Here is a 26,342-nt window from a genome sequence, read left to right as displayed (position 1 = left end):
ATAGCATGTCTCTCAGTCCAAGGGAAGTATTCTGTTTCCTTTTCTTTTTTTCCTCAGCATTGGAAAAGATTGCTTTTTCTTTGTTCCAACATCAGATGAATTCACTGTTGTATTTATGGCTGTATTGTCACTGGGAAGGGAGGAGGTGGTTTCTTTAAATAATCGTGTCCACCGTGGCATGGTGTTTAGATTATAAAGGATGTAAAGCTTTGTGTCTCACGCTTTTCCCCAAGCATTTACTCAATAAATGGCAGGCGTAATTATTAGCACCATTGAATTCACTGTCACTTCCTTTCTCTTCTTTTAAAAAGGTTAAGTGACTACTTTTGGGGAAATATAATTAAAAGCAAAATTTCCTCCCAACCGAGAAAACACTTCCACAAAGATAGAAGAGAAATAAAATATTTTTTTTTTTTGCTTGCTGAATAAGCATTAAAACAAACTACGAGGTGCATGGCAGGCAATCTGCGAGAAGTTGGCAAAGACAGAGAGAAATCTCATCCTTTTCTACAGCCAAGAAGATACAACTTATTCCAGACGTTTTCTCAACATGAATGAAATTAGTTCTCAAGTAACAGGACTCAGCAGTACCATTCGTCACATATAGTTTGTCCTAAATTAATTTGGTGTCTGCGGTGTCCACCTGCAGTAGCAAATTGGCTTTACCCAAAGGAAAAATAAAATTTATGACAAGAAGTAGTTTTGTAACCTGGTGGAGGTACCAGCTAAACTTAGACTCCTACCTTCCCAAGACACTGGAGATAAGGGTGTTACCTTTCTAATTTTTTTAAGACTTTTATTTTTTAAAGTAATCTTTATACTCAACATGGGGCTTGAACTTACAACGCGAGATCAAGAGTACCATGCTGTACTCGCTGGGCCAGCCAGAGGCCCCACTGTTTTTTTTTTTTTTTTTTTTTTAAGTTTTAACTTAAATTCCAATTAGTTAACACATAGTGTAATAGTAGTTTCATGTGTATGACATAGAGATTTAACAGTTCCATATATGACCTGGTGCTCATCACAAATGCCCTTCTCAATCCCCATCACCTATTTAACCCCTCGTCCCACTCACCTCCCCTCTGCTAACCACCAGTTTATTCTCTAGTTAAGTATCTGATTCTTGCTGTCCCTCTCTCTCTTTTTCCCCCGTGTTCATTTGTTTTGTTTCTTAAATTCCACATATAATGAAATCATATGGTATTTGTCTTTTTCTGACTTATTTCACTTAGCATAATATAGTGTAATACTCTCTAGCTCCATCCATATCATTGCAAATGGCAAGATTTCACTCTTTATTATGGTTGAGCCGATATTTCATTGAATATATTTACCACATATTCCTTATCCATTCATCAGTCAGTAGACACTTGGGCTGTTTCCGTAATCTGGCGATTGTAAATAATGCTGCTATGAACATCAAGGTGCAGGTATCCCTTCAAATTAGTATTTTTGTAGTCTTTGGGCAAATGCGCTATAAGGTGATTGCTAGGTCATAGGGCAACTCTATTTTTTACATTTTGAGGAACCTCCATACTGTTTTCCACAGTGGCTGCACCCGTTTGCATTCCCACAAATAATGCAAGAGCATTCCCCTTTGTCCACATCCTTGCCAACACCTGCTGTTTCTTGTGTTGATTTTAGCCCTTCTGATAGATGTGAGATGATACCTCCTTGTAGTTTTGATTTACGTTTTCCTGATGATTGATGATTTTGAGCATCTTTTCACGTATTGGCCATCTGTCTGTCTTCTTTGGAAAAATTTATATTCATGATTTCTGCCCATTTTTAATTGATTATTCATTTTTGGGGTGCTGGGTTTTAGAACTTCATTATATATTTTGGATACAAATCCTTTATCAGATATATCATTTGCAAATAATTTCTCTCATTAAGCAAGTAGGCCATTTAGTTTTTTTTATTATTTCCTTCACTGTGCAGAGGGGTGCTATCTTTCTTTTATTTTTAATTTTTAATTTTTAATTTTTTTATTGGAGTTCAATTTGCCAACATATAGCATATCACCTCGTGCTCATACTGTCAAGTGCCCCCCTCAGTGCCCGTCACCCAGTCAATCGGGTGCTATCTTTCTTGATAGTGACATTTCTCAAGGTTCTCAAGGTCAACAAAAAAAGTATTCCTAGGTCTCAAAGCTGGTGAGTGCTTTATTTACCTCTTAAGAAGAATGCCATATATTTCAAAGAGAAGAAGAACTTAAAAGTTTTCTAAACTAAATGCTCTGAGAAAGAGGGAGGTAGTCTTCTTATTTTCAATGGGGAAAATTAAACCTTTTATTATCCACTTTATAATTTTTATCAATTTGTGAACTACAACCTATTCTACTTATGTGGAAGCTGAGGCTAGAAATAATTTCCTGATTTCCTAATGCTGACTAGCTGGTCAGTGACATTATCTGGAAATCAAATTTTGATTTTCAAAATTTGTATCTAATGAATAGGCTACAGCATGCATCATGACAGTGGTATTTCTCTACGATTTGTCTTTTTTTGTTTCCCATGTTATCAATCCAGAAAGTATTGCTCAAATAAGTGTTTTCTTTTCCAAGTATAGGTATCAGGGGATTCATGTAGTGCCTGCATCACTATAAGGGGTGGTGGTGGGGATGGTGATATCTAAGTCAGTATATATGTACTTGGATGTGTGTTTTTGGAAAACTTTAGGGATTTCTTTACTTCTTATTTAACACTTTTATTTTGAGGTCTTTATGTACATGTACATGTACACGCACATAAATGTTTTTATATGAAGACAGCGCAGCCTATTTTTTCCTTTTCTTTGTTTGTACCTTCCTTTCATAAATTTCCAGTCCCTGCGACTCTCCTGTACCCTTTCTTAACCTTTTTTTATTTCAAATTTTTATCTTTACTAACACAATCCTATCTATATAGTCACATGATCCTATCCACATAGGCACATTCAGACAAAAACGTATTTGTATATTCACAGGGCATGGTTCATTATTATTAGCATTGTATTAATGTATCATGCTCTTAATTTTTCCTCTTATTATTTGGAAGTACCTCATGGAAATCCTTTTAAGTCAATTTGCATGGCTTTAATTGACATGTAACTTAACCTTAAAATGATATACTCTACCATATTGTCAAAACTAGAGCCAGACAGTAGTTAACGCAATAAAAACAGATTTTTATTCAGAGACTATTGCAGTTGGGGGAAAAGAGTTTAGAATTGGACTAGTTTTGGCTCTGTATAGAACTGGACTAGTTTTGGCGTGGACAAGTAGAGATTTACAGCTAAGGAGCACGGGGTGGGGTCGATCGATGGAAAATGGTAAAGAGGAAACATTGGAAGGGTTCTGGCCAACCCAGCTTGACAGGATTCTTACTGAAAGCAGGCCAAAGTTGTCAGGTATTACCTGGAGAATGGTGGAGGATGAGGAATTGGATCTGATATCCAAGAGCCCAGGTATTGCCCAGTTCTGGATAACTGATTTAGCAAGATGCCTGCCACAGCATGGTGCTACAGGAGATGCTGAGGAGCTTGACTATAGTTTGGTCAAGGAGAGTCCTTGTCAGTGTATGTAACATAATTTATCCAGATCTCTTATTTGGTTTCCAGATATTTATCTATGATTAATGCTCCTTTAAATCCATGTTCTGTGTTTCTATGAATACAGTCTCAGGTGTAGGATTGTTGGTAAAAGAACTGTATATTTAACGTCCTCTTGCCCAAAGGCTTATGATACTTCAGGTTTTGATTGTATTTATATGAGAGACCCTCCTTCCCCAAAGGATGCTTTTCTAGCCATCTTTTACACAGGAGCACAGAATGAATTCTGACGCACAACTTCAGTGAGCTTTGTTTTGGCTTCTTCTCTTAATCTGCAATGGTAGATCTTGAAAGAAAAATACCATGCAAATATCCTGGTGGTCACACTGAATGTGATCTGATAAGATGAAAAGTAAAAGAGTGGCTTCAGAGGCCTTTTAACAAAATAATCCATGACCTTTCTGCCAAGAATCAGAGGAGTTTCATAGTCCTCCTGAATTTCCTGAGGGCAGACACTGCTGTGTTTCCCAGGATACAACTCCCCGTGGTCACCAATTTAATATCCTGGCCAAAACAAGTAAAAGTCACTTTTATTCAATCTGCTTGCTTATGAAAAATAAGAATATACACTTTGGAACAGCTTTGACAACTGGAGGGAGAAAATAGTTTAAATCTTTCTTCTTTGGGTATGTTTTTGAGTTATTAATCTGACTATATATATATATATATATATACATATATATATATATATCTCCAAAATCTATCTATCTTGGCAATTCACAGAGCAGTAAATTTCCTATAGAAAGCATTTTAAACTCCTGAGCATGGCATTTAAGAGTTTTGATAATTTGAATTTTACCAACTTCTTCAGGTTTTCTATAATAGCGCAGTGAGTACCCTGTATGCACTTCTAGGCTATGTTGCTTGCTAGTTTATAATGTATATGCACTCAGCACTTTCCTTATACATTGTCATTACTTATATCATTCCCTCTGCTTAGGATACCTTTCCCTCTACTGCATTTAATAATCCTATTCATCATCCAAGACCCAACACAAATATCTTTTCTTCCATGAAATTTTCCCTGATTGTTTAACCCAAAGTTGATCCTTCCTAATGCCTTACTCTTGTTATATTTTGTCATATGCTATCCTCATTATGTTGTGTGTTCTTTGTTATCTATATATTACACGCTACTGGATTAGGGATAATGTATTGTTGATGTTTTGTTTCCGCGCCCCCCCCCAAAGATTCCTACATGTAGGAGGAACCAAGAAAACATTAACAGGGTTCATTTATTATACAGACAATATAATGTGATATTTGGTCATCAAAGATACCTAGGGTTGAAAACTGAATATACTATCTGTGTGATCTTGGAGAAATTACTCTGGATCCATGCTTTCTTGCTTGCAAAATGAATATAATACCACATTTCTGGGAGATTATGAGAATTAATGATATATGTAAAACATCTGCCACATGTCTGACATATACTTGTATATAATAAATACTGGGTAGTATTTTTAAAGAATGAATAACATGAAACTATGGCTATGGCTGCCATAGTAAATGATTCTTTAAATGTAGGCAGAAATGCTGCAAACAGGTTGAATGGAATTTTGCATTTCTGCAATTATTATTTTTGTTATATTTCTGCAGGCAAAGCAAACCTTGAGATCTCATGGCACTCCTCCAGATTTTTGAATTTTATGAGATTTAATCTGCAGGCATTTGATGCAGTCTGGGGGATATTTTCATTTAAAACAAAAGCCAAAACAAACAAACAAACAAAAACAAACAAACAAACAAAAAAAAACAAAAGCCAAGGAAACAAAGTGAGGTTGAAACATTAGAACACTACTCCGTGATGAGCGTTATTTCTATTGTATTTGCATTTAGAATAAATGCTGAGAAATATTGGTTCTGACAGGACATCAAAGGAGAAAAAAAAAAGTGTAAGGAAAGATTCCAAGAATAAGGGGGACAAGTCTCAGAACACAAGAGCCAGTTTGTAGAAACTTCCACTGGCGCAATCTAGGATCAACATCAAGTTAAATAATAATTATTAGAAAAAGGAAGAGATGCACAATTCTAAGCACTCATTATTCTATAGAGGTTAGTATACAATTATTCATTAAATTACTATCTCTGAAAATAATTTTAAAGAGAAGAAGTAGATAGAACACATGACATCCAAATTCAGAAAAGAAAGGAACCATGTAGCTCTGAGCAGAGACTTAATGGAGAAAGTAAGATGAGGTACTTTTTCTATCTAGATTAACAGAGTGGGTGAAGGCACTCAAGGTTGATGTGAGAGTCTTTAAATTCATTTTAATTTCAGTTTCAGCTAATTCATGCAAATGAAAATAGACAAAAACGCATTAAAGATTTTCAAGACATACTCTTTGGTTGATAATTAAATACAGGACATACAAAAGGAAAGATAGGAAACCTGAGCAAAGAAAACAGAAAGAGAATAAAGGTTATTTCAAGCCAGAGGGCAGATGGCCTTGACCTTGACATCACTGAAGAGCACTGATATTTTAAACTGTAAATTGATGCAAATAGAACTTTAAGGTTAGAAAGCCTGTTTTGAGAGCAGTGCATTAAATGGATTGGAGAAGCAAAAATTATCAATTAATATAGTGCTATAAATACATAATGAGGACTTGAATTAGGACAGTAACTGGGTAGTTGCAACTACAAGTTTTCAACTGTTCAGAGTTAGAGGAGATATGGGATTGAATCAAGCAGTTGGTGGTCTTTGAGAACTAAAGAAAATAATTAGCTAAATAATGGCCCCCAAATTTCCATCTTTAATGAAATTGAACATGTTTGTTGTCAATGTTGACACCAATGGAAAAAACTGAACAGAATGCCAAATCCCTTTGAAGTCTTTGGAGAACCACCAGTGCACAAGGTGACAAGACTCAAAGGACTAATCTCTGAGAAATTAAGTACTAGGAAGTTAACAACTGGAGCTAAGCTTAGAAATATGACCATCATTCATGTATACATACGCATTTACAATATGATTTTGAATGTTTTCCCATGAAGAAATGAAGTGTATTTCTCTGCCTCTTGAATGTGTCCTGGACTTGTGACTTGCTTTGTGACAGATGCAGTATGGCAGATGTGGTGTTATACTACTTCCAAGCCTAAACCTGAAAATATTACTTTATTTCTGCTAATTTCCTAGGACCCAAACCAACCTGAATAGAAATAAGCACAGGCTAACTCTCTGGATGATGAGGGACATACGAGACCATGCCTTCACTAACAAACTCATAGTGAGTCAGTCACAAAAGCAGAGCCATTTATTTGACTAGGAAATGATCACAGAAGCAATTGTAAGCCCAGCCTAAAGGAACCATGCCCAGATGAGCTCAGGACAAGTTTGTGATATTCAGAATCATGAAATAAGTGAATGACAATGAATGACAATGGACAAATTCCTAAAAATAATGCATATTACTAATATTGACATAAGGACAGTTAGGATATCTGAACAGTTGCATGTATCTTAAAGCATTAAATCTGTAAATAAAGACCTTCTCACAAAGGAAACTGCAAACCAGATGGCTTACATGTCAATTCTGCGCAATCAGATAAGAAATATTACTAATCTTACACAAATTATTTCAGATCATAGGAAAAGAGGTCACACTTCCCAATTTTTTTATGAGCTAAACATAACCTAGATATGATGCTTTGCATGGATATGACGAGAAAGGACATTATAGCTAAATTTCTCCTATAAGGATAAATGTAAAAATCCTAAACAAAATATTAGCAAACTGAATCTAACAGAATTATATGTAATAAACAAAATGATTGATTTCAATAATGAGAGTTTGATTTAATGTAGTCATTAATTGTATGTGAAATGAATCAGTGTGATTCAGCACATTAATAGTGTAAAAGAAAAAATGTTTGTGATCATCTCAATGGATGTGTTCATGAGACAAGTTTTTACTGTGATACTGCTACATTATAATTACTCCAAAAGCCTGATGGATGGCTTACAAAAACATTTAGTTTTCAAACTCATGTTGAGGAGTCCTGGGGTGTTTTTGCTTCAGAGTATGAATCAAACTCGGGTTTGCTCTACACGTTTTCTTTTTGAAGAAACCTGAAGTTGCAGTAGTTATCTGGGGGAGTTTCTTCATGTGGCCATTAGCAGGAGAATAAGAAACTAAGCAAAATCAGACAGACAACATTTACCGTCTTCAGTGTATCTCATCCATTAACATTCCATTGAAGTATCACATGACCGAATGAATGGTGTGGGGGTTTCTATCCTGCCTACATTTGTATTTGTAATATGGCAAAGGATGGGAGGAATGGAAGAGCTGTGAGCAAACGTGCAAATTATGTACCATAATGTAAAAAAAAAAACTAAAATATTTGATAGCATTCAGATTCCATTTGTGATTAAAACTGAACAGATTTAGAAACCAGAAATAAAAGAAATCTTCTTTATATCTGATTTTTAAAAATGGAAAAATTGACCAAAAAAGCCTATTGAAAATACCATATTTGTGGTATTGAAAGCTCTTCTCCCTGCAACCTGGAATAAGAAAAAGGTGTCTATATCCCTACAATCTGGAATAAACAAAGAATGTTTGTTTATATCACAAATTTTATTGAACATCCTAGAATAGGTCCTTGGTTCTTGATAGCAAAGTAAGAAAAAGAACTTAAAAAAAAGACTAAAATATTGAGAAAAAAGAAACTGTTTGCAGACAATGTGATTATTCACATAAGAAAACACAAAACATGCACAAATAATTTCTGTACTTGATAATTTGCTGAATGCAAAATCATATATAAAAATCTGTGCTTTTAAAAAAATCTGTGCTTTAATATATTAGCAATATATAATTTTAGATGAATTCTTAGATAACATTTATAATCAGATAAAAATATTTTTCAAATATTTACACATTTAAGTGGTACAACTCTAGTGAACAACTTTGAATATAAAAGATTAATAATTAGGTCTATACTTATATCATCAGTTTATTCACTAAAAGACACCATTAAGAGATAGAAAATTCCAACAGCAGAAGAAGTAACTATGTTTTTGATATGTTTAACCACCAAAGGGCTCATGTATGGAATATATAAATACCACCTACAAATAAATCATAAGCAATGGGCAAACCAATGGAAAAAAGGCAAAAGGCATAGTCAGACATTTTATAAAAGATAATATTTAAATAAATTTTGTGTAAAGTGACTTTAAGTCACCAGAAAAATGCAAATTATAGCTAAAATGGAAATTCTACTGTATAACCAGTAGGACAATTGAAACTTAAAAATACTGACAATACCATAGTCTATAAGAATTTGAAGCAATTGAAATTCTTCACCTCTCTTATACTATAGCTGATTTGAAAAATCCTTTGGCAGTATTTGCTGAAGTTGAAAATGTATGCCCTATATGAAGCGATTGCTTCCTTAGTTATGTACTTGGTTAAATATAAGGCATATGAAATATTCATAGCATTATTCATAACAGTCAACAACTGGAAAAAAAGGTGTCTGTCAGCACTAGAATAGATACATTGCAATATCATTACTCATTCATATACTATGCAGTGATTAAAAACTATTTCTCCACATAATAGGGAAGAGTTTCACAAATATAGAAGAGTTTCCATGTTGCATAAAACAAATAAAAAGGACAGTCAACATTTGCATGAATTTCAAACACAGACAATTGATTATGAAGTCATAGAAATAAAAATATTGGTTATATTTGGGGAAAAGAATCAATGTTATAAATGGGTGAAGTCAAAGAATATCATCTTGAGTGAATTATTTTTAAAATTTCTTACATGTTTACTTTGTGAGAATTCATGAAATGTGCCCTGCAGATTGTGTATTTTTTTCTGCGTGTTACAGCTCATTAAAATTTTTATTTAAAAAAAAGTCCTGAGAAAAATGGTATCACCTGAAAATTATAGCTAGTATTTGCATATGTCTACTCACTGATAAAACAGAATTATTATAACTATCCTAAAGCCACAAACAAAAAAAAAATCTATCATTTTCTCTACTTGGCATTGGTCTGGAGGTCTTAGCCAGTACAACTAACAAAGAGGGGGAAAAAAGTCATGAGAATAAAAGATGGTTGGTATTATTGAAAGAAAATAGTGGTGGCCCCTTGAAAAAGCCAAACAAATCAACTAAGTAACTATATAACAAGTATTACATTCATTTAATAAGATGTCTGGAATCAAGATCAACTGAGTCAACAGCTTTAAAAGAAACTGGCACCATTCACGTAGGCAGTGAAATGGAAAATCCACCCATAGTAACAACAATAAGCCTAACAAGAAATGAGCAGATTTAGAAAATTCAAAACATACAATAAAAAGATATTTGGTACAGGAGAAAAGTGTCATTTCAAAATCACTGGGGAAAGGATTGTCACAACTATACTAAGACAATTGGCTGTGCTTTTTATTCTCATATTTTAAAAAAAATATATGTATATGTATATATAATATTCCAAAATTCATTTTGTAGCATAGCAACAATTAACTAGTATATCTTCATAACCACTTTTTTAAAAGAATGTAAATTCAATTAGCCAACATATATATATAGTATATTATTTATTTCAGATGTTGTTTTCAATAATTCAACAGTTGCATATAGTACCCATCAATCATATCTCACATCTTCTTTATCCATTCATCTGTCGATGGACACCGAGGCTCCTTCCACAGTTTGGCTATAGTGGACACTGCTGCTATGAACATTGGGGTGCAGGTGTCTCGGTCTTTCACTGCATCTGTGTCTTTAGGGTAAATCCCCAGCAGTGCAATTTCTGGGTCGTAGGGCAGGTCTATTTTTAACTCTGAGGAGCATCCACAGTTTTCCAGAGTGGCTGCACCAGTTCCCATTCCCACCAACAGTGCAGGAGGGTTTCCCTTTCTCCACATCCTCTCCAACATTTGTGGTTTCGCGTCTTGCTAATTTTCCCCATTCTCACTGGTGTGCGATGGGATCTCATGGTGCTTTTGATTTGTATTTCCCTGATGGCCAGTGATGCGGAGCATTTTCTCATGTGCATGTTGGCCATGTCTATGTCTTCCTCTGTGAGATTTCTGTTCATGTCTTCTGCCCATTTCTTGACTGGATTATTTCATTTTTTGGATGTTGAGTTTGGTAAGTTCTTTATAGATCTTGGATACTAGCCCTTTATCTGATGTGTCATTTGCAAATATCTTCTCCCATTTGTAGGTCACCTTTTAGTTTTGTTGACTGTTTCCTTTGCTGTGAGGAAGTTTTTTTTTATCTTGATGAAGTCCCAGTGGTTCATTTTTGCTTTTGTTTCCCTTGCCTTTAGAGACACGTCTTGCAAGGAGTTGCTGTGGCTGAGGTCAAAAAGGTTTTCTGCTTGTGTTCCTCTCCTAGAATTTTGAGATAAAAAAAAAATCTATTGTTTGAGCCACCCATTCTGTCGTCCTTTGTGACAGCAGCCGAGAACACAAATACAATAACTAATCCAAAATATGAATGGGTAAAAGGCATGCACAGATAATTCTTAGGGGAAGAAATGGAAGTACTAATAAAAGTGAAAATACAATCAATCTTCCCAAGAAAGTGATTGAAAATTATGTCCTAAAGAAGGTATCATTTTCCACTCATGCCACAGCATGATTAGGTAAAGGAGGAAGACAATTTCCAGTTGAAGTGAATGTGTTGAAAAGAATGCCAGAATTCTGTACCGACGATAGAAGTATAGATTTAAATATTTTCTAGGAAGACAATTTATTGGTGCCTATAATTTTTTTTAAGATTTATTTATTCATGAGAGACACACAGAGAGAGGCAGAGACACAGGCAGAGGGAGAAGCAGGCTCCCCATGGGATTCGATCCCGGGACCCCGGGGACTCACTCAACCACTGAGCCACCCAGGAGCCCCTACTGGTACTTCTAAAAATTAACATTTAACTCTGGAATGAACTGTTTCCCTTATAGGAATATATGCCATAGGAATTTTCAGGAAAATATATTTGTACCCACATATGTGGATTACTTTGAAAAGAGAAAGAAAAATTGAAAACACCCTAAATGTCCAGTGGTAAAATAAAATAAAATATAGGCACAGAAATTTTAATATGTATAGATGTGGAAAGAGCTCTGAGATGTACAAGCCAGTTACAGGATACAACTGTAGGAGGATCATGTAAATATTAAAGAATATATATGCATGTATATTATGGGGAAAAATAACATGCATTGGGATAAATCATTCATAAATGTGATAAAATGCTAACCAGTGCTTCTATTAAGGTTGCTTTTACGGAGTAATCTGTTTTCCCCTTTTATAAGAACCTCGAATGATTGAATCTGAAGTGGTGCTATTAATTAACACTTTGACTACTATATTTATCTCTGAAAAATTGTATCTTTTTTGTGGCTTCCAGTTGTACTTAGCGGAATCACAGAGGGATGTAAACTGGTTCTCTTTCTCTAATGAATTTATTCAAAGGCCAAATATAGTGATAGCATTTAAAGATGATTGTAAATAATAAAAAAGGAAATGCTATTCCTAATTTTACTTAATGGAAAATAATAAATGGTAAAAAATTCCAGTACCAAAAACATATATCGGTGCAGGAAGAAGTAATAGATAATGGGTTCTGCAGTGACACAGTGAACATTTCACTATGATAAACTGATAAGCTCCTAGTCAAGTCACTGTGTTCTTCTTCCAGAGTGCCAGCTGAGACCCTGGGCCCTGGAGGCTGACCACATCCCTAGTAGAAATCTGTCCTGAGAAGTTACCATCCCTGGGATTCAATTTCTTCAACTTTCTTAAGATTAGCGCTTATCTGACAGGGTTGTTCTGCAGATTAAATGAATATATAAATATCATATATAATATTCATATAATATATAATATATAATTCATATAATATTCATATTATATATTTCTATATTATATAATATTGTGTGCATATATTTATATATAAATAAACAATATAAATATATAATATTGTATATGATATATAATAATAAATATAATGTATGCAAAATATAAAAATAATTATATATAATAATATATACACACACACACACACCATGTTGCTTGTAAGACATTATCAATACATGTTATCCAACAAAGTGATTTATCCTGGTCCCTTATTCTAATTTTGGAGATGTGGTTCTTCTCACCAACATTTACAAGAAACGAACTGGGGTATGAATTAAAGCTGAGTAGTTAGACACAGATGAACATGGCCTTTCCACTCATTAGTTGACTTTGCTAGTGAGCCTGAGAGGAACTGGTGGGGCACTATTAATCAGTGAAAATCTCAAGGCCAGGAAGAAATACTGGGGTTCCCAGCAGGGGAGCATTCCAATTTCCTTCAAACAAGAATATAAACCAGTGCTAGAAAACAACAGTTAAAAAACAGAAAAAAAATATATATAGAAGCACAAAGAATTGTGTTAGAAATCTGTTGGAGATGGCATCACTAAGGTCATTGGTAGGCCCAGCTCCTTTATAATGCTGTAGAAAGACTGGGAATCCATCAAATTTCTCAGTGACAGAATTTTTAAAACACTTTAAAAATTAATTTTACCCTAGGGGTTCAAAACTCTACATGGGTTGCTCCTTTAATACATGGGTTAATATTGCATTTTATAGATAATAAATAAAAAGTTGGAGCCATTTTCTTACAAGTTTAAAACTGACCTTGTCAACCTTTCACTAAAACACTCTTCCTCATAGGAAGATGACTTCTCTCCCAGTAAAGGGCTGCGTCCAACAGTTGCCTACGCCCGAAACACGGCATCATTAATGGCCAGCGCCCTGCTGCTCTCTCCCCATAACACACAGACAAAAGACATTTGAAAAAATATTATGTTTCATTGATGCAGTTGTGCGTGTTTTGCTGAAATGAGTCCCGGCTTCCCTGTCTCTGCAGTTTCTAATCTAATTTAGGCCACTACAACCTTTTCCTTGGATTGTTGCCGTGGTAACTTCCTCTCCAGCCTCTCTTTCTCCAGGTTTTTCCCTCCTCTAGTTCACTCTCCAGTCTTTGGCCAGGAAAATCTTTATGAAACATAAACCCAACCATGCCAGTCCCTGTTCAGTTACTTACACTTGTTTTCAAAACGATCACCAAAACTCCTGTCCCTTAGCCTTCTTGCATCTGTTTGCTCACGCTCTCCACGTCCTCATTTTATTTTCATTTTATTTTTTTCCACCTCCTCATTTTAGCAGCAAGTCCTGACACCCCACCCCCTCCCTGCCTTAGAACTCTAAATCTTCCTCTTCCGATATATACTCACTTTTTTAAAATTTCAGGGAGCTCGTTTTTATTTGTATTTACACATGCTTTCCGCTTCCATATAGCTAATTTCTACTTATCTTTCCACCAGTATCTTATGTTTTATATTACACTTTTCCCCCAGGAAGTCTTCCATAGATTAGCAACTCTCGTGTGTCCTCCAGTTGATCATTTTAACCTCCCCCATCAGGTAGAGTTCTAGGCTACCTTGTCTACTAGGATGATGTCATGGAAAATAGCTGCTTTCCAAGAGGTACTTGATAGACTATCCTATACCTGTCAAAGATACACGCCTAGAAAGTCCTCAATGCCGAATGAAACCTTTGTTATAAAGCTGCTTGGTCTTCAATTTTCTCCTTTTAGATGAAAGAGGAAAAACAAAACATCCTAGTAATTAAAGCTACAATTAATCTAGATTTTGCTTTACATGCAGGGGCTTGTGATTGTGTTATGTGGCTAAAGGCCAGTGGAAGCACTTGAAGGGCCCTCATGCGATTTTTTTCTGTGTTAGACAGGACTATGAAGAGCTAGAAAAGCAGCTGAAAGAAGTGTTTAAGGAGCGAAGCAACATCCTCCATCAGCTGACAAAGACATCAAGAGAACTTGATGGGATTAAAGTCAACCTTCAGGTGAGATGAAATCTCATTTTCCTGGTCACCTGGTTTGTCTCGGTGGATTAACATTAAAGACTCCTGCATTTTTTTTTTTTTTTACCAGTTTTGAATATGTTTCTGGGTTCCACCAGGGGAGTTATTTATTATCATATGAGCTTTGAAAAGAAATGTCATTTTAAATGCAGTCTGGGAATCTGTGGTTTGCAAATTCAGGAAGGAGTAAATTATTTGCTTGGCAAGGCCATCAGTCTCTCATAGCTCCTAAGATCAATTTGACCCCTGTGTTTTTTTTTTTTTTTTAATATTCTGAAATGATGAAAACTAATTATGACAATGAGTTGAATGAATTTAGGAATGGTCTCTGGAAGAGAACTTTAAATTCCACACAGGATAATTCTCAAGATTCTTTAATAATCTTCATTACTAATATGGGAAAATGCCTTAGAAAGAGACATCCATGAAAATGTATTAATACTCAGTGAAATCTCAAGCAAAAAACAAAGACAAGATCTATATCTGATAAGATAAATTTTCTGATCCATATCGATAAGAAAAGATCTATATCTGATAAGAAAAATTTTCTCAAGTATCTGATGAGATATTTCAATATTTGATTGAACACTGGAATTTATTGGGACTTGATTGTAATTTTCATAATATATCTGTGAGGTAGATACTATTCATGTGATTTTTCATGTTATACGTGAGAGACTATGCTTTAAAAAAAAGATAAGTTCTTTTTGAATGTCACAAGGGAAGCTGGAGTTTAAATACACGAAATGTGGCTTCAGGGCCTATTAGTTACTGTGCTCAACCATGTTTCTGAAACATGTGGAGTCGGTGTTGTCCTTAGCTTTCTATTCCTTGAAGATGGAGATGATGATGATGATGATGATGGTGTCAGCCGCCACTACAGCTTATTGAACACAGTCAAGGTCTTCCGTTAGGGATGCCCTGTATAATTTTTATTTATTTTTTACATGAAGACTATGCTGTGGTTATTAGTAGTTTCCTATAGGTGAGAAAACAAGATTTGGAGAAAAGTAAATTCTAGAAGACACAGAGCAAGGTCGCAGAGCAAGTGGGTAAATGAGCCTAGTGCCCAAGCTCTTGTTCCATAAGCTATGTTACAGCTTGAAAACATGAAATTAGGAGCAGAAAGCCCACCATATACCTCATTAGAACAGGGAGCAGGGTAATGACAGTGCCTTGATGGAAGAAGACACGCATGGTAGGGAAGCCCTGGCTTGGATGGAAAAGGGGTTAAGGCAATTTCTGGAGTGAGCTGATAGTGGAGTTGCACCTTATGCTTAAGTAGAAATTCACCAGTCATATGAGGCTGCAGAGAATGTTCAGCGCACCTGCACCTCTCAGAGGCGTGGACCACCTGGTGCTTCCAAACTGTTTCATGCATATGGTGAGATGCCCATGTGTGACCACAACACTCAGTATCGCTGTACCAATAGACTGAGTCAACACGCTCAATCACAATCTGGAAAACTGCTTCATAATAATATATGATTTCATAGAATCCTGTTTTCTTTTTTATGGGCAACAGTTGTACCACTAAATGTAGTTGCAATTTTTTAAAAAAATTTTTCAGTTGCATTTTTTTTAATTTATTTTTTTTATTTATTTATGATAGTCACAGAGAGAGAGAAAGAGGCAGAGACACAGGCAGAGGGAGAAGCAGGCTCCATGCACCGGGAGCCCGATGTGGGATTCGATTCCGGGTCTCCAGGATCGGGCCCTGGGCCAAAGGCAGGCGCCAAACCGCTGCGCCACCCAGGGATCCCCTCAGTTGCATTTTTTAAAAGAGAAAATTTATTTTCTCTTTCCATTTTGTGTCAGCCACTGTGTGAGGTATTTATTTTAATTTTTCTTATTTAAATCTCCTTAGCAACCTCTTCACAAAATAAGGGGATATTTTACTCATAAAAGGAGGTTAGTAGGCCAAGGAAGTGCCCACTCATACATCTAATAAATACTGATTCTAGGTTTTAAACTCAGAGTGAACACTACAGAGACCATTCCACATGTTTCCCTCAGTGGGACTCCGTGAAGGTAGGAGCTTTGAAAGTTCTGTTGCAGTCTTCTCTGTAACCGTGGCCCCTGAATGGGGTGGCAATACCCGTCAACCACTAAGCACTATGCTGATCCATGAGGAGGTATATCAACCTTTAGTATCCTTAAAAGAACCCAGAATATTTCCCAAAGAGTACACCCCACTTCTCTGGACATTGCTAGGTAAATAATCAAGGACCCTCCAGCTCTTCCACTTAGATATGCCTTGCCGACTGTATCTACCCTTTTCATTTCTGCATCTCATATTCTTTTTTTTTTTTTTAATTTTGAATTTCTTGAAGATACTCATGTGCTTGATCTTGGTTTCCTTCAGAATGCCCAGAATATAGCAGATGGTCCATACATCAGCAGGCATATTTCGTTGCACTTTTCATCAAGCGTTTTCCGCATCTCTTTGGCCCTCTGAGTTTTCCAGTCACTGTCTAAATTAGCAGACACTTCAAAAATCTCATCCCTGTTTTTCACCTAAGGAAGGCAAAGGGCAGATTTGGGGACCTGCCTCAGGTCATAGGACGGTGATGCACTTTGAGCTGTAAAATCCCACGATGGGCAGTGCTCTCCACCGCCTCTCGCTTGAATTCTTCGTCCTGCTTTCTTCGTATTTTGTGTCAAGCTGTTCTTTCCAAATAAGCAAGACAACTTGTATTGATCTAGGAATGACCTCAGTCAGTTATTTTAGGAAAGAAGTTTCCCTTACGCAGTTCAGCCCACCACATCCTGATCAGAATGCTAATTTTGTGGTATGAAAATTGCCTGATGTTAGCCTTAGACTATGGAATTTGTGCAGGCAGACACTGTGCCCCTGCATAGGACTTTGCATAATTCACGACAGATATTTGTTCAAGAGATACCGAGTAAACAGTGTCCACTGTCCCTAAGAGTGTCCGTTCCCTGCTGGCCACAGCTGCTCTTCCTGCAAACAGTGTCACTGCTCCTAATAGCAGCCTCAACTTCTAATGTCAAGAAAGATAGCTTGCCCTGTTAAATAGTTTGCTGCTTATAAATAGAAAAGTTGTCAGGGAAGACTTCACGGGACAGAGTGTGTAATGAGAAGAGCTCAGCGGGCTGTGTGAAGTCCTGGCCTGTGGATGCTGACTTCGCCAGGGTCAATAAACACTAATGACTGAGCCAGTACTTTCTAGTTTTTTTTTTTTTTTCCCTAAATACCTGACCTTGTCAGAGCAGTTACGGTGCCTTGCTCACTCATGATAAATAGGCAAGACCTAACAGGTGCATGCTCTTTGGCCGCTGTGATCTCGAATCATGTTATCACTTAGCTGATTCAGAGAGGTCCTTTATGTCCATTTGAATCTGTAGAAACTATGCCAGAGCTGGTTTGTCATAGAGCAGAAGATGTGTGTTGTAGTAAAGGCCCTAGATATGGGAGAGCAGTTCCCCCTCCAAGGCTGACACTCAGCTTCTTCCCTTTCATGACGGTGTAGTGCCCGTCCTGGGTTTGGTGTCAGAAATCCCCATGTGCATCCCTAGAGACCTGAGCATCACTTTGGCCTCATTTGCACATTCTCCTTCCTGGGCGTAAGAGCAGTCACACCTGTGCCACCGACACAAAAGTAAAGTGAGTCTCAATATATCACTTGAATAAGATTTTCTTTTCCCACTTTTCTTAACAGTCTTTGAAAAATGATGAGAGATCTTCCAAATCTGATGTTGAGAAGCTTCTGGAAATAGGTCAAAGACAAAGGTAAGATTGTATATTCCTTTAATTTCCTCAGTTTTTTTTCCCCATAGTGTCAAACTCCATTCAGAAATTTCACAAAAATCTTATCTTCTTACTTAGACACGAATGTATCAGAATCATATTGAAATGCAGGTTTGTATACAGTAAATCTATGGTGGGGCTGAAAATTGTGCGTTTCTAACAAGTTCTCTGGTGATCGGGACGCTATGCTGCTTGTCTGCAGATCACAGAATATTTATGGATCTGTAGTATTGTCCTCTGTTATCCTCGTAAGATAGAGCCCGGGAAGTCAGCCCATCAGTAGACGGATGCACTAGCACTGACCTCCATGGGCCACGCGTAATAGGATGAAAACTTGATCACGATGATAGCGGTGGGGGTGGTGAAGAATGGGGTAATCTATTAACCATATAGGTAGAATTGGTCTGGTCTTCTTGGTGTTGGATTGTGTGTGTGTGTGTGTGTGTGTGTGTGTGTGTGTGTGTTTTTGAAGAAAGTGTATCGTGAGATTTGTATGCACCATAAAAAGCTAGATTTGAAATTGCCTCTCAAAGGACAAAAAAAGATATTTTAAGGTAGAAACAAGCGAGCATTTGTTATACACTTAGTAGAAGCTCTGCCACATGCTTTATAAATATTTTCCCATTTCACCCTCACAATTACCTTATACAGTAGATATGATCATCCCTATCTAATAGGTAGGAACTTGTCGCTCACAGGGCTTACACGAGTTGATGAGAGCTGTTAAGTGGAATCTGCTCGGCTGTTTCACCCAATAGCCACACCCTTTCACCTTAGTTCACTGCCCACAAAGCACGAAGCTGCCAAAATGTTACATGCTTTCTACTATACTCACCATCTTGCATCTTCCCCGCTGTCCTCGCCTTTTGGCCCAGAACCCTATCATGGACATATATTTGGGGCAAACCAATGACACATTGCCAATACCAAACTAAGTGTCTTATATTGACTCTTTTTATTATTTAAATGAGATTATTATTTCTTGAACATGAAATTCCCTTCAAAGTCCAGTGTTAAAGAGTTTGGAGTGGTTGGTGGGTGGAGATTCCCAGAAGGCAGTTTTGGATTCCGTGTGCCAAAGGATCGTGCACTATTGCATTCTCTGGAAACAAAAATAATGTGCGGGAGAGTGGCAAGCGCTCCATCCGAGATGTGTTTTATAATACCTGTTGATAACCACTTGAAAAAAAAATGCTTTTCTGTGGTGTGGTTCTGGTGAGTGTTTTTTTTTTTTTTTTTTTTTTACAAATTGATGTGAAGATGTATGAAACAGCTGCCCTGTCCAATCCCTTGCAACCACGAAATTCTGTGTGGAAATGTGCTCAACACCTGGGCAACCTATCATAGGTGTGACTGGAGCCATCGGCTCTTTAGAATTAAAGACTCAGTTTGGAACCAAATAGCACCCTGAGTAGTAGCAATAGTTGGGGTCAATCCCTCTTGGGAGAGGGGGCCCATGAGCTAGTCAGGAGTCTACTCTCTGAGTATAATAATGTAGCCAGGCTGTGAGGCAGAGAGTGGGGCTCCCGAAAGCCTGAGAGCAGTGAGAACAGGTAGCAATACGCTTAGAAGGCAGAAGAGGATATAGAGACATTCAGAAGGTCAAAGATCATCTTTACCATCCTGGCTCACAGCTTTCCTGGGTGTGAAAATGTCCAGCATCCCCCTGCCTTCTCCAGTGTTTGTTAACAGCTTTAAGGTTATTTTTGATCTGCTCCCTACATTGCCTATAGATGTCAGGATGTGGGATTTTTTGATACACACACACACACACACACACACTCATTTTTATTTTTATTTTATTTTATTTTATTTTATTTTATTTTATTTTATTTTCATTTTTATTTTTATAAGGCATGTGATACTTTAAAGAAATATGAATCACTTAAAAATTTTAAAAATGATCATTTTAAAGTTCAAAAATAATGAAATAATAATCATGAAATCTTACCATAATTCTTTTTTTTTTTTTTTACCATGATTCTTTTATCGCTTAGAATAGTTTATATTTTGATTCAGTGCTTGTTAAAGATCTGAGTGTTAGAGACAGCACAGAGGTCCTTCCTTCTTTCCTTCTTCCCTCTGGCCCTTCTTTCTCTCTCTCTGTAAAGGTGGTATAGTGACTCTAAGAATTTGAACCCATAAGATCTAGAACACAGTTTCACCACCACTCTCTGTAGCAGTTTTCTGTTTGTACTATTACGTCATAGTTTGATGTGAACGTTCTAGGAGTGTCTGGTGCACTGTAAGCCTACGACATGTGTAGGTATTACTGTTATGTTATATTATGCCACAAATGCTCTTTGTGGAAGACTGGAAGATAACAGAAGCAAGAATAGAAGCCTACATTTTAGATGTCCATGCATGAAACAATCCTGATAACTGATATGTATTTGAGGAAGGAATGAAAGCTGAGACTTAAATCCTCTCTAAGCGAAAGCATGTTACAAGCTTCACGTCGGCAAACATAAGTCATCTAAGACACAAAGGGACTGTGATTATATCATAACCTGTACATTGATTTGATTTGAAAAATTTTTTAAGATTTCATTGATTCATTTGGGAGAAAGAGAAACAGAGACAGAGCATGCGCAGGGGGAGGGGCAAAAGGAGAGGGACAAAGAGGCTCCCCACTGAGCAGGTTGCCCAATGCAGGGACACACACACACACACACACACACACACACACACACATACACACACGCTCCATCCCAGGACCCTGAGATCATGACCTGAGCCAAAGGCAGGTGCTTAACCGACTAAGCCACCCAGGTGTCCCGATTTTAATAATCCTATAGACTCTCACTAATATTCCTGAAATTGAGTCTGAAGTTAAGAGTTTCTAGAATAAGAAATCTGGGAGCGTCATTAAATCCCATTGGACGAAAGAACAGCGTGCAGTTGTGTAGGATGTGGTGGTCACAGAATGAACCTAAGGACCTAGAGTGGTGCTGGTGGTTATGACAGAGATGTCATTTATTTATTAAGTGATCATTTTCCAGGCGTTGTGCTAAGTATTTTGGCTACGTCGGGTCATCTAACCTCACTGCACACCTATCAGGCAGCTCTATTAGTGACCCATTTTATAGACGAAGAAAATTGGCCTCAGAGGGTACACGCCAATCCCTAGGCTCCGTAGTGTGGTTATACACAAGGGTTGCAGAGGTGGTCTTTTGGCACTGGATTGGGAATTTTAAATTACTTTGAGTTCTACTTGTAAGGCTAGGAATGGTTTCTCTTTGGCTATTGTTGCTTTAAAGGAGTTTATTCCTTTTTCAAAACTTTTAAAAAAATTTTAAAAATTTTTTTAGGAGTTTATTCCTATAACCAGAACAACACACACACACACACACACACACACACACACACACACCAACCCTTATCTGGTATCAGAACTTTTGGAAGTGGTAGCTTAGGTGATAAAATATAGGCACAGAAAGATAGTTTGATTTGTCATAAGTGAGTCAATCTTAAACCCTTGAGAGGAATGCATAATTATAGAAATGTTTATATTTTTAACAAGTGAGACAAGGTCCATATGTATGAGTGAGCTTGAGACGTGATGTGTGTGAATATATACAGACATATATATTTCTTTTATTAGCCACAATAAATGAGGCAGCCCTCAAGTTCGAAATAAGTCTCTTTTCTCTTCATTTTTTATAAAAAGTCTCAGGCTTTATAAAGGATGTCTGAAGTACACCACCTTAGAATTAATCAATTAGGAGCATCCAAGGGGAAGTTGTAATTTTATCCTATTGGCAAGTCTGTGGCGACTTTTTTTTTTTTTTTTCCTAACCAGCATGTTCACACCCTGGCATGCTGTCAGTAAAATTAGCTTTTCAAGTCTAATTATTACGTTGATTTGATTTAACACATTATGCAGCTCCCAGACGATTCCCACAGTGGGATTCTCATAAGACACTATAGCGAGGCAATTTCCTTTAAATACAACTTGCTTTCAGTAGGTGCCTGGGAGAGAAAACTTTATTACTAGAATGCTCAGATACACCCTGCATGCTTCACTGTGTCCCTATCTACAGTTCTAGTTGTTTCCTAAATGCATGTCGACAGCAAAACCTCCTTTCATAATGTACACAGGAAATAACAGAATTATGTCTCTTTTGCTCTCTCTTTTCCCCCAGAGAACAAATGAAGTCTCTCCAGGAGGTCCTGCAAAATCAACTTAAAGAGACATCTGAGAGAGCAGAAAAACAACAAGCTACCGTAAGTATGTTTTTGTGTGTGTGTGTCCTTTTTTGAGGGCTGGGAAATTATTTTTTTCCCCCAAAACACTATGGAATAAATATACCTGTAAACAATAAAAGAATACAGTCAAGAAAATGCAGTAACCAAGATCATTAAAATACTTACGTGGTCAGCATTCAGTCCGAGAAAAGATTTTTGTTGTATTTGATTGTTAGAGATCTTCTAATTCCCAGCCCTCACTTACTGATAAAAATAGAGGTGTTGACCTTGGGACAGCAGTGCTGTGAATTACGGCTTATAAGCCACCTTGAACCCAGTAGAGCTGTGCAGATCCTTAGGCCCCAGCCCCCCTCCACTGACAGGAATCCTTCAGGGATGGGGCCATCCTCTGCCTGTTCAATCCACTCCACAGGTGATCCTGACACACCCCAAGGTTGAGAATCAAGCTTCTCTTTAGATTTTCTCACTAGATTTCCACTTTATTCTCCAGAACCACCTTATATCCCACTTATGGGGGAGTGGACCCTTGATCTTATTTCTAGGACCTGAGTCTGTCTTAGAATATAATATATGAATGGAAAATTTAGAGTACAGTTCGGCCAACAGATCAGGAAATGACGACCAATGAGAATTTAGTCTGTTTCTCACAGTTCTCAAGAGGAGCGCCCTGCGTCGTGACAGGTGACTACCCAGGGGAGTACTTGGGTAGGCCACGAGGCAGAGGATGGTGAGAAGCTGTGGGCAAGAGCCTTTACTGTGGTGTCTGTGTGAGGGGCCGGATAAGCAGGCTTAGGAGGAGTCAGTGTGAAGACCTCAGCAGGCTCTGGGGCAGAGGGAACACCCCAAGGTGTCTGGTACCTGACCTTGGGGTGGTTAGGGCAGGTGTATGGTGGCTTGACCTGTGAGAACCTGCCAACTCAAAGGGGTGGCTGGGGTTAAGGGCTCTGTGTTGGGTAGTTTGCTTTTGAAAAGCATGTCACCAGGAGGAACTGTTCTGCGTTTGCAATTGAATAACTAATATGTTCCAGCTGCGAATCTCAGAAAGAGATGACTGCACCTTTGACAAACCTGGGATTGAGATATACTTATTAAAACAATGGTTATTTTTAAAATGTACATCTGCTGGGATCTAGACAGATTTCATGGTACTGGGAATTACCTCTTCCAGATTTTGGTTAGACTCTAACAGAATGCTTTGCACCTGTTCTCTCAACTGAAAATTCTAGGTTAACTAAAAATGAAACCGATTTGTATTTTTAAGCATTTTGGGGGGTAAATTATTATTATTTTCTCTGTTAGGAAGGCTGTTGGTGTAATTGAAGGTTGGGTAAAAAGGAGAGAGAAAGATGACTGTAGTTGTTCACTCTCAAATAGAGGGGAAAAACCGGATTTAATTCTGCAAACATTGTGCTATTTTCGATTGAAGAGCTGCTAGTCTTATTGCTACACTTGATTACATATCTAATTACTTTACCTCTTCCCATAAAGATAACATTCTATATTTTATGCAATAATTGTTGCAAATATATCATTTGATAAGCTTACGGTAAAATGTCATGAAACTTCAAGGATAAACCTAAATCGCAAACATATAAAAGAAGATAAACATAAGACAAATTAAACTGAAGAAGCAATAAATCCATCATGATCTAATTCTGTAGGAAAATATATTTTTTTTTTTTTTACGAACAAAGGAACATTTGTTATTATCCCTAAGCAAATAATGGGATAGCATGTCTTTCAACCTGTGTTCCTCATGAAAAATCCCAACAGACAGCAAGGAAGAACGAGGTCTCATTCTCTGTTAACTAGGGTAATTAAAGATATTAATGTTCATTGGATGCATTTCACTACTCTTGTTAATTTGTATGGCTTAACTTGCCCTAAGTGAGACATAATTAGTCTAAAGGCAAAAATTAGCTTCTAACTTTGACTCTCATTAAGAGTAAAGAATTGCTATGTTCTTACATTCTTTGTTCAAAGTAAATAAATGGCATTTTCTGTTTCTGAGAATTAAATTCATAGCGATCTACTAGGAATGCTTATTTTTCCAGGGATGCGAAAACCTGTTGGGATTCTAGAGCAGTGGTTTCCAAATGCTAATACTTTTTGAATAGTCTGAATATATTTTAGCTCTTGAATATTTGAACACTGCGTTCTCAAGATTTTCCGTCCCTGTTTCACATTTGAATAATTATATTCCTAACACCGCGATGTATTTCCGTTATACTCTTTATTTTTTATTTATTTAGTTTTTTAGGTAAACTCTGTGCCCAAAGTGGGGGCTCAGACTCCTGACCCCAAGTTCAGGAGTCGCCTTCTGTACCAACTGAGCCAGCCAGCACCCCAACAGCTAACTTTAATTAGAGTAAAAGCTGGGACACCTGCCTGGCCTAGTCAGTAGAGTGGGCAACTCTGGATCTGGGGGGTCAGGAGTCTGAGCCCCACACCCAGTGAGGAGTAATGCATTTAAAAAGTGCTAGCATAGACGCGGTGTAAGCTCTGACAGTTGACTTTTCTTTTTTTGTAATACAAGTGCTAACTTAAGCTTTGATTGTGAAGGCAGCCACTTCAAAGATGGCTATCTGAAAGAAGCCAGTGCCAGCCACAAGACTGGCTACAGAGCCAGGCCAGGTCCTCCCCATCCCAGGCTCACGCTCCTAAAAAATCCCCAGGCTCCCTTGTTTTGGAGATCTTGGTTGATTTCAGTAATTGACCATTTAGGTGGCTTTTTTATTTTCTTTTTGCATTTTTAATTTTCATTCTTATGTTTTGAATTCACCAGTAGGAAGAGAGCCCAGGAAACCCTAGGCCCCTACCCTCCACTCCAATAAATGCAGAACCTCAGGCCTTCACTCTCCCTGGCTCTTTCTTTCTTTCTTTTTTTTTTTAAGATTTTGTTTGTTTATTCATGAGAGACACACACACACACACACACACAGAGAGGCAGAGACACAGGCAGAGGGAGAAGCAGGCTCCATGCAGGGAGCCCGATGTGGGACTCGATTCCAGGTGTCCAGGATCACGCCTTGGGTTGAAGGCGGCGCTAAACCGCTGAGCCACCCTGGCTGCCCCCCTGGCTCTTTTTACCCATGGCCTCACTGTGTGGCCCCCAGGAGTGACATGTAATTTCCAGGACTTAAAAGTAAACTTTTTAAAAATTTTAATTTATTATTATTTTTTTTAATCTTCAAAGCTTCCTGATGATACTGCTGAGGGTGTCTTACAATCATACTAAGAACCACAAAGGCTGGTCCAGCCACAAGATTGGTTATCTATAGGCTGAGACACAGGACACAGCCATTGAAATGGGTGCAGAAACTGCTTATTGGGGAATATCCTGTTGCACTGCATACGTATCTAATTTGGAATGGTGTCAAGTCCTCTATTCCTTTGCTTTTATCACCCAAATTGAACTATCTTCTCAGTGGGACAGAGAGTGTGACTGTGTTTAGGTTGTTGGCAATATCTTCATAGTTAAGATTCAGCTTGAACATTATTATGATCTAAACGATAGTCACGGTAGTTCTCAGGCTTGTACTTGTTTCATTGTAGCTTGACCATCCAAAATCGGCTTAGATTTCTGTCACCATTTGAATGAATGGTGGAAGGACCCCTACACTAGCCAGATAACAAAGGGTGTTAACATTTGTTGTAAGGATTAGCACGATACACAAAAAGCAAAACGTACAAAAGCATGCACAAGGTTGTAATACACATCGACTTCTGGAGAGGGAAGGAAGAAAAATTAGGTGAGGCTTTAATAGTAGGTGTATCTTTTTTTTTTTTTTTTTCTTACAAGGTCTGAAGAAAATTGGAGAAAATATTTGCATCTGTTTATGTTTAGGGTTGGGCCCAGA

At 37.3% G+C, this 26,342-nt stretch overlaps 1 protein-coding gene across 2 annotated transcripts in view; it reads left to right on the top strand.

Moving 5' to 3' along the window:
* Positions 1 to 26,342, top strand: part of LUZP2 (leucine zipper protein 2) — a 458,806-nt gene that overhangs the window by 183,114 nt on the left and 249,350 nt on the right. Inside the window, exons 2-4 of one of the 2 annotated variants that reach the window (XM_072793748.1) lie at positions 14,366 to 14,483; positions 18,185 to 18,255; positions 22,419 to 22,500. In XM_072793748.1, the coding sequence (XP_072649849.1) occupies positions 14,366 to 14,483; positions 18,185 to 18,255; positions 22,419 to 22,500 (271 nt within the window). The remainder of the gene's footprint in view (positions 1 to 14,365; positions 14,484 to 18,184; positions 18,256 to 22,418; positions 22,501 to 26,342) is intronic. The other variant, XM_072793749.1, reaches the window with a different exon arrangement.

The sequence above is a fragment of the Canis lupus genome, chromosome 23 (genome assembly GCF_048164855.1).
Source record: "Canis lupus baileyi chromosome 23, mCanLup2.hap1, whole genome shotgun sequence".
Taxonomy (NCBI): domain Eukaryota; kingdom Metazoa; phylum Chordata; class Mammalia; order Carnivora; family Canidae; genus Canis; species Canis lupus.
The sequence above is the reverse complement of the archived record's forward strand: the minus strand, read 5'-3'. Positions and strand labels throughout refer to the sequence as shown.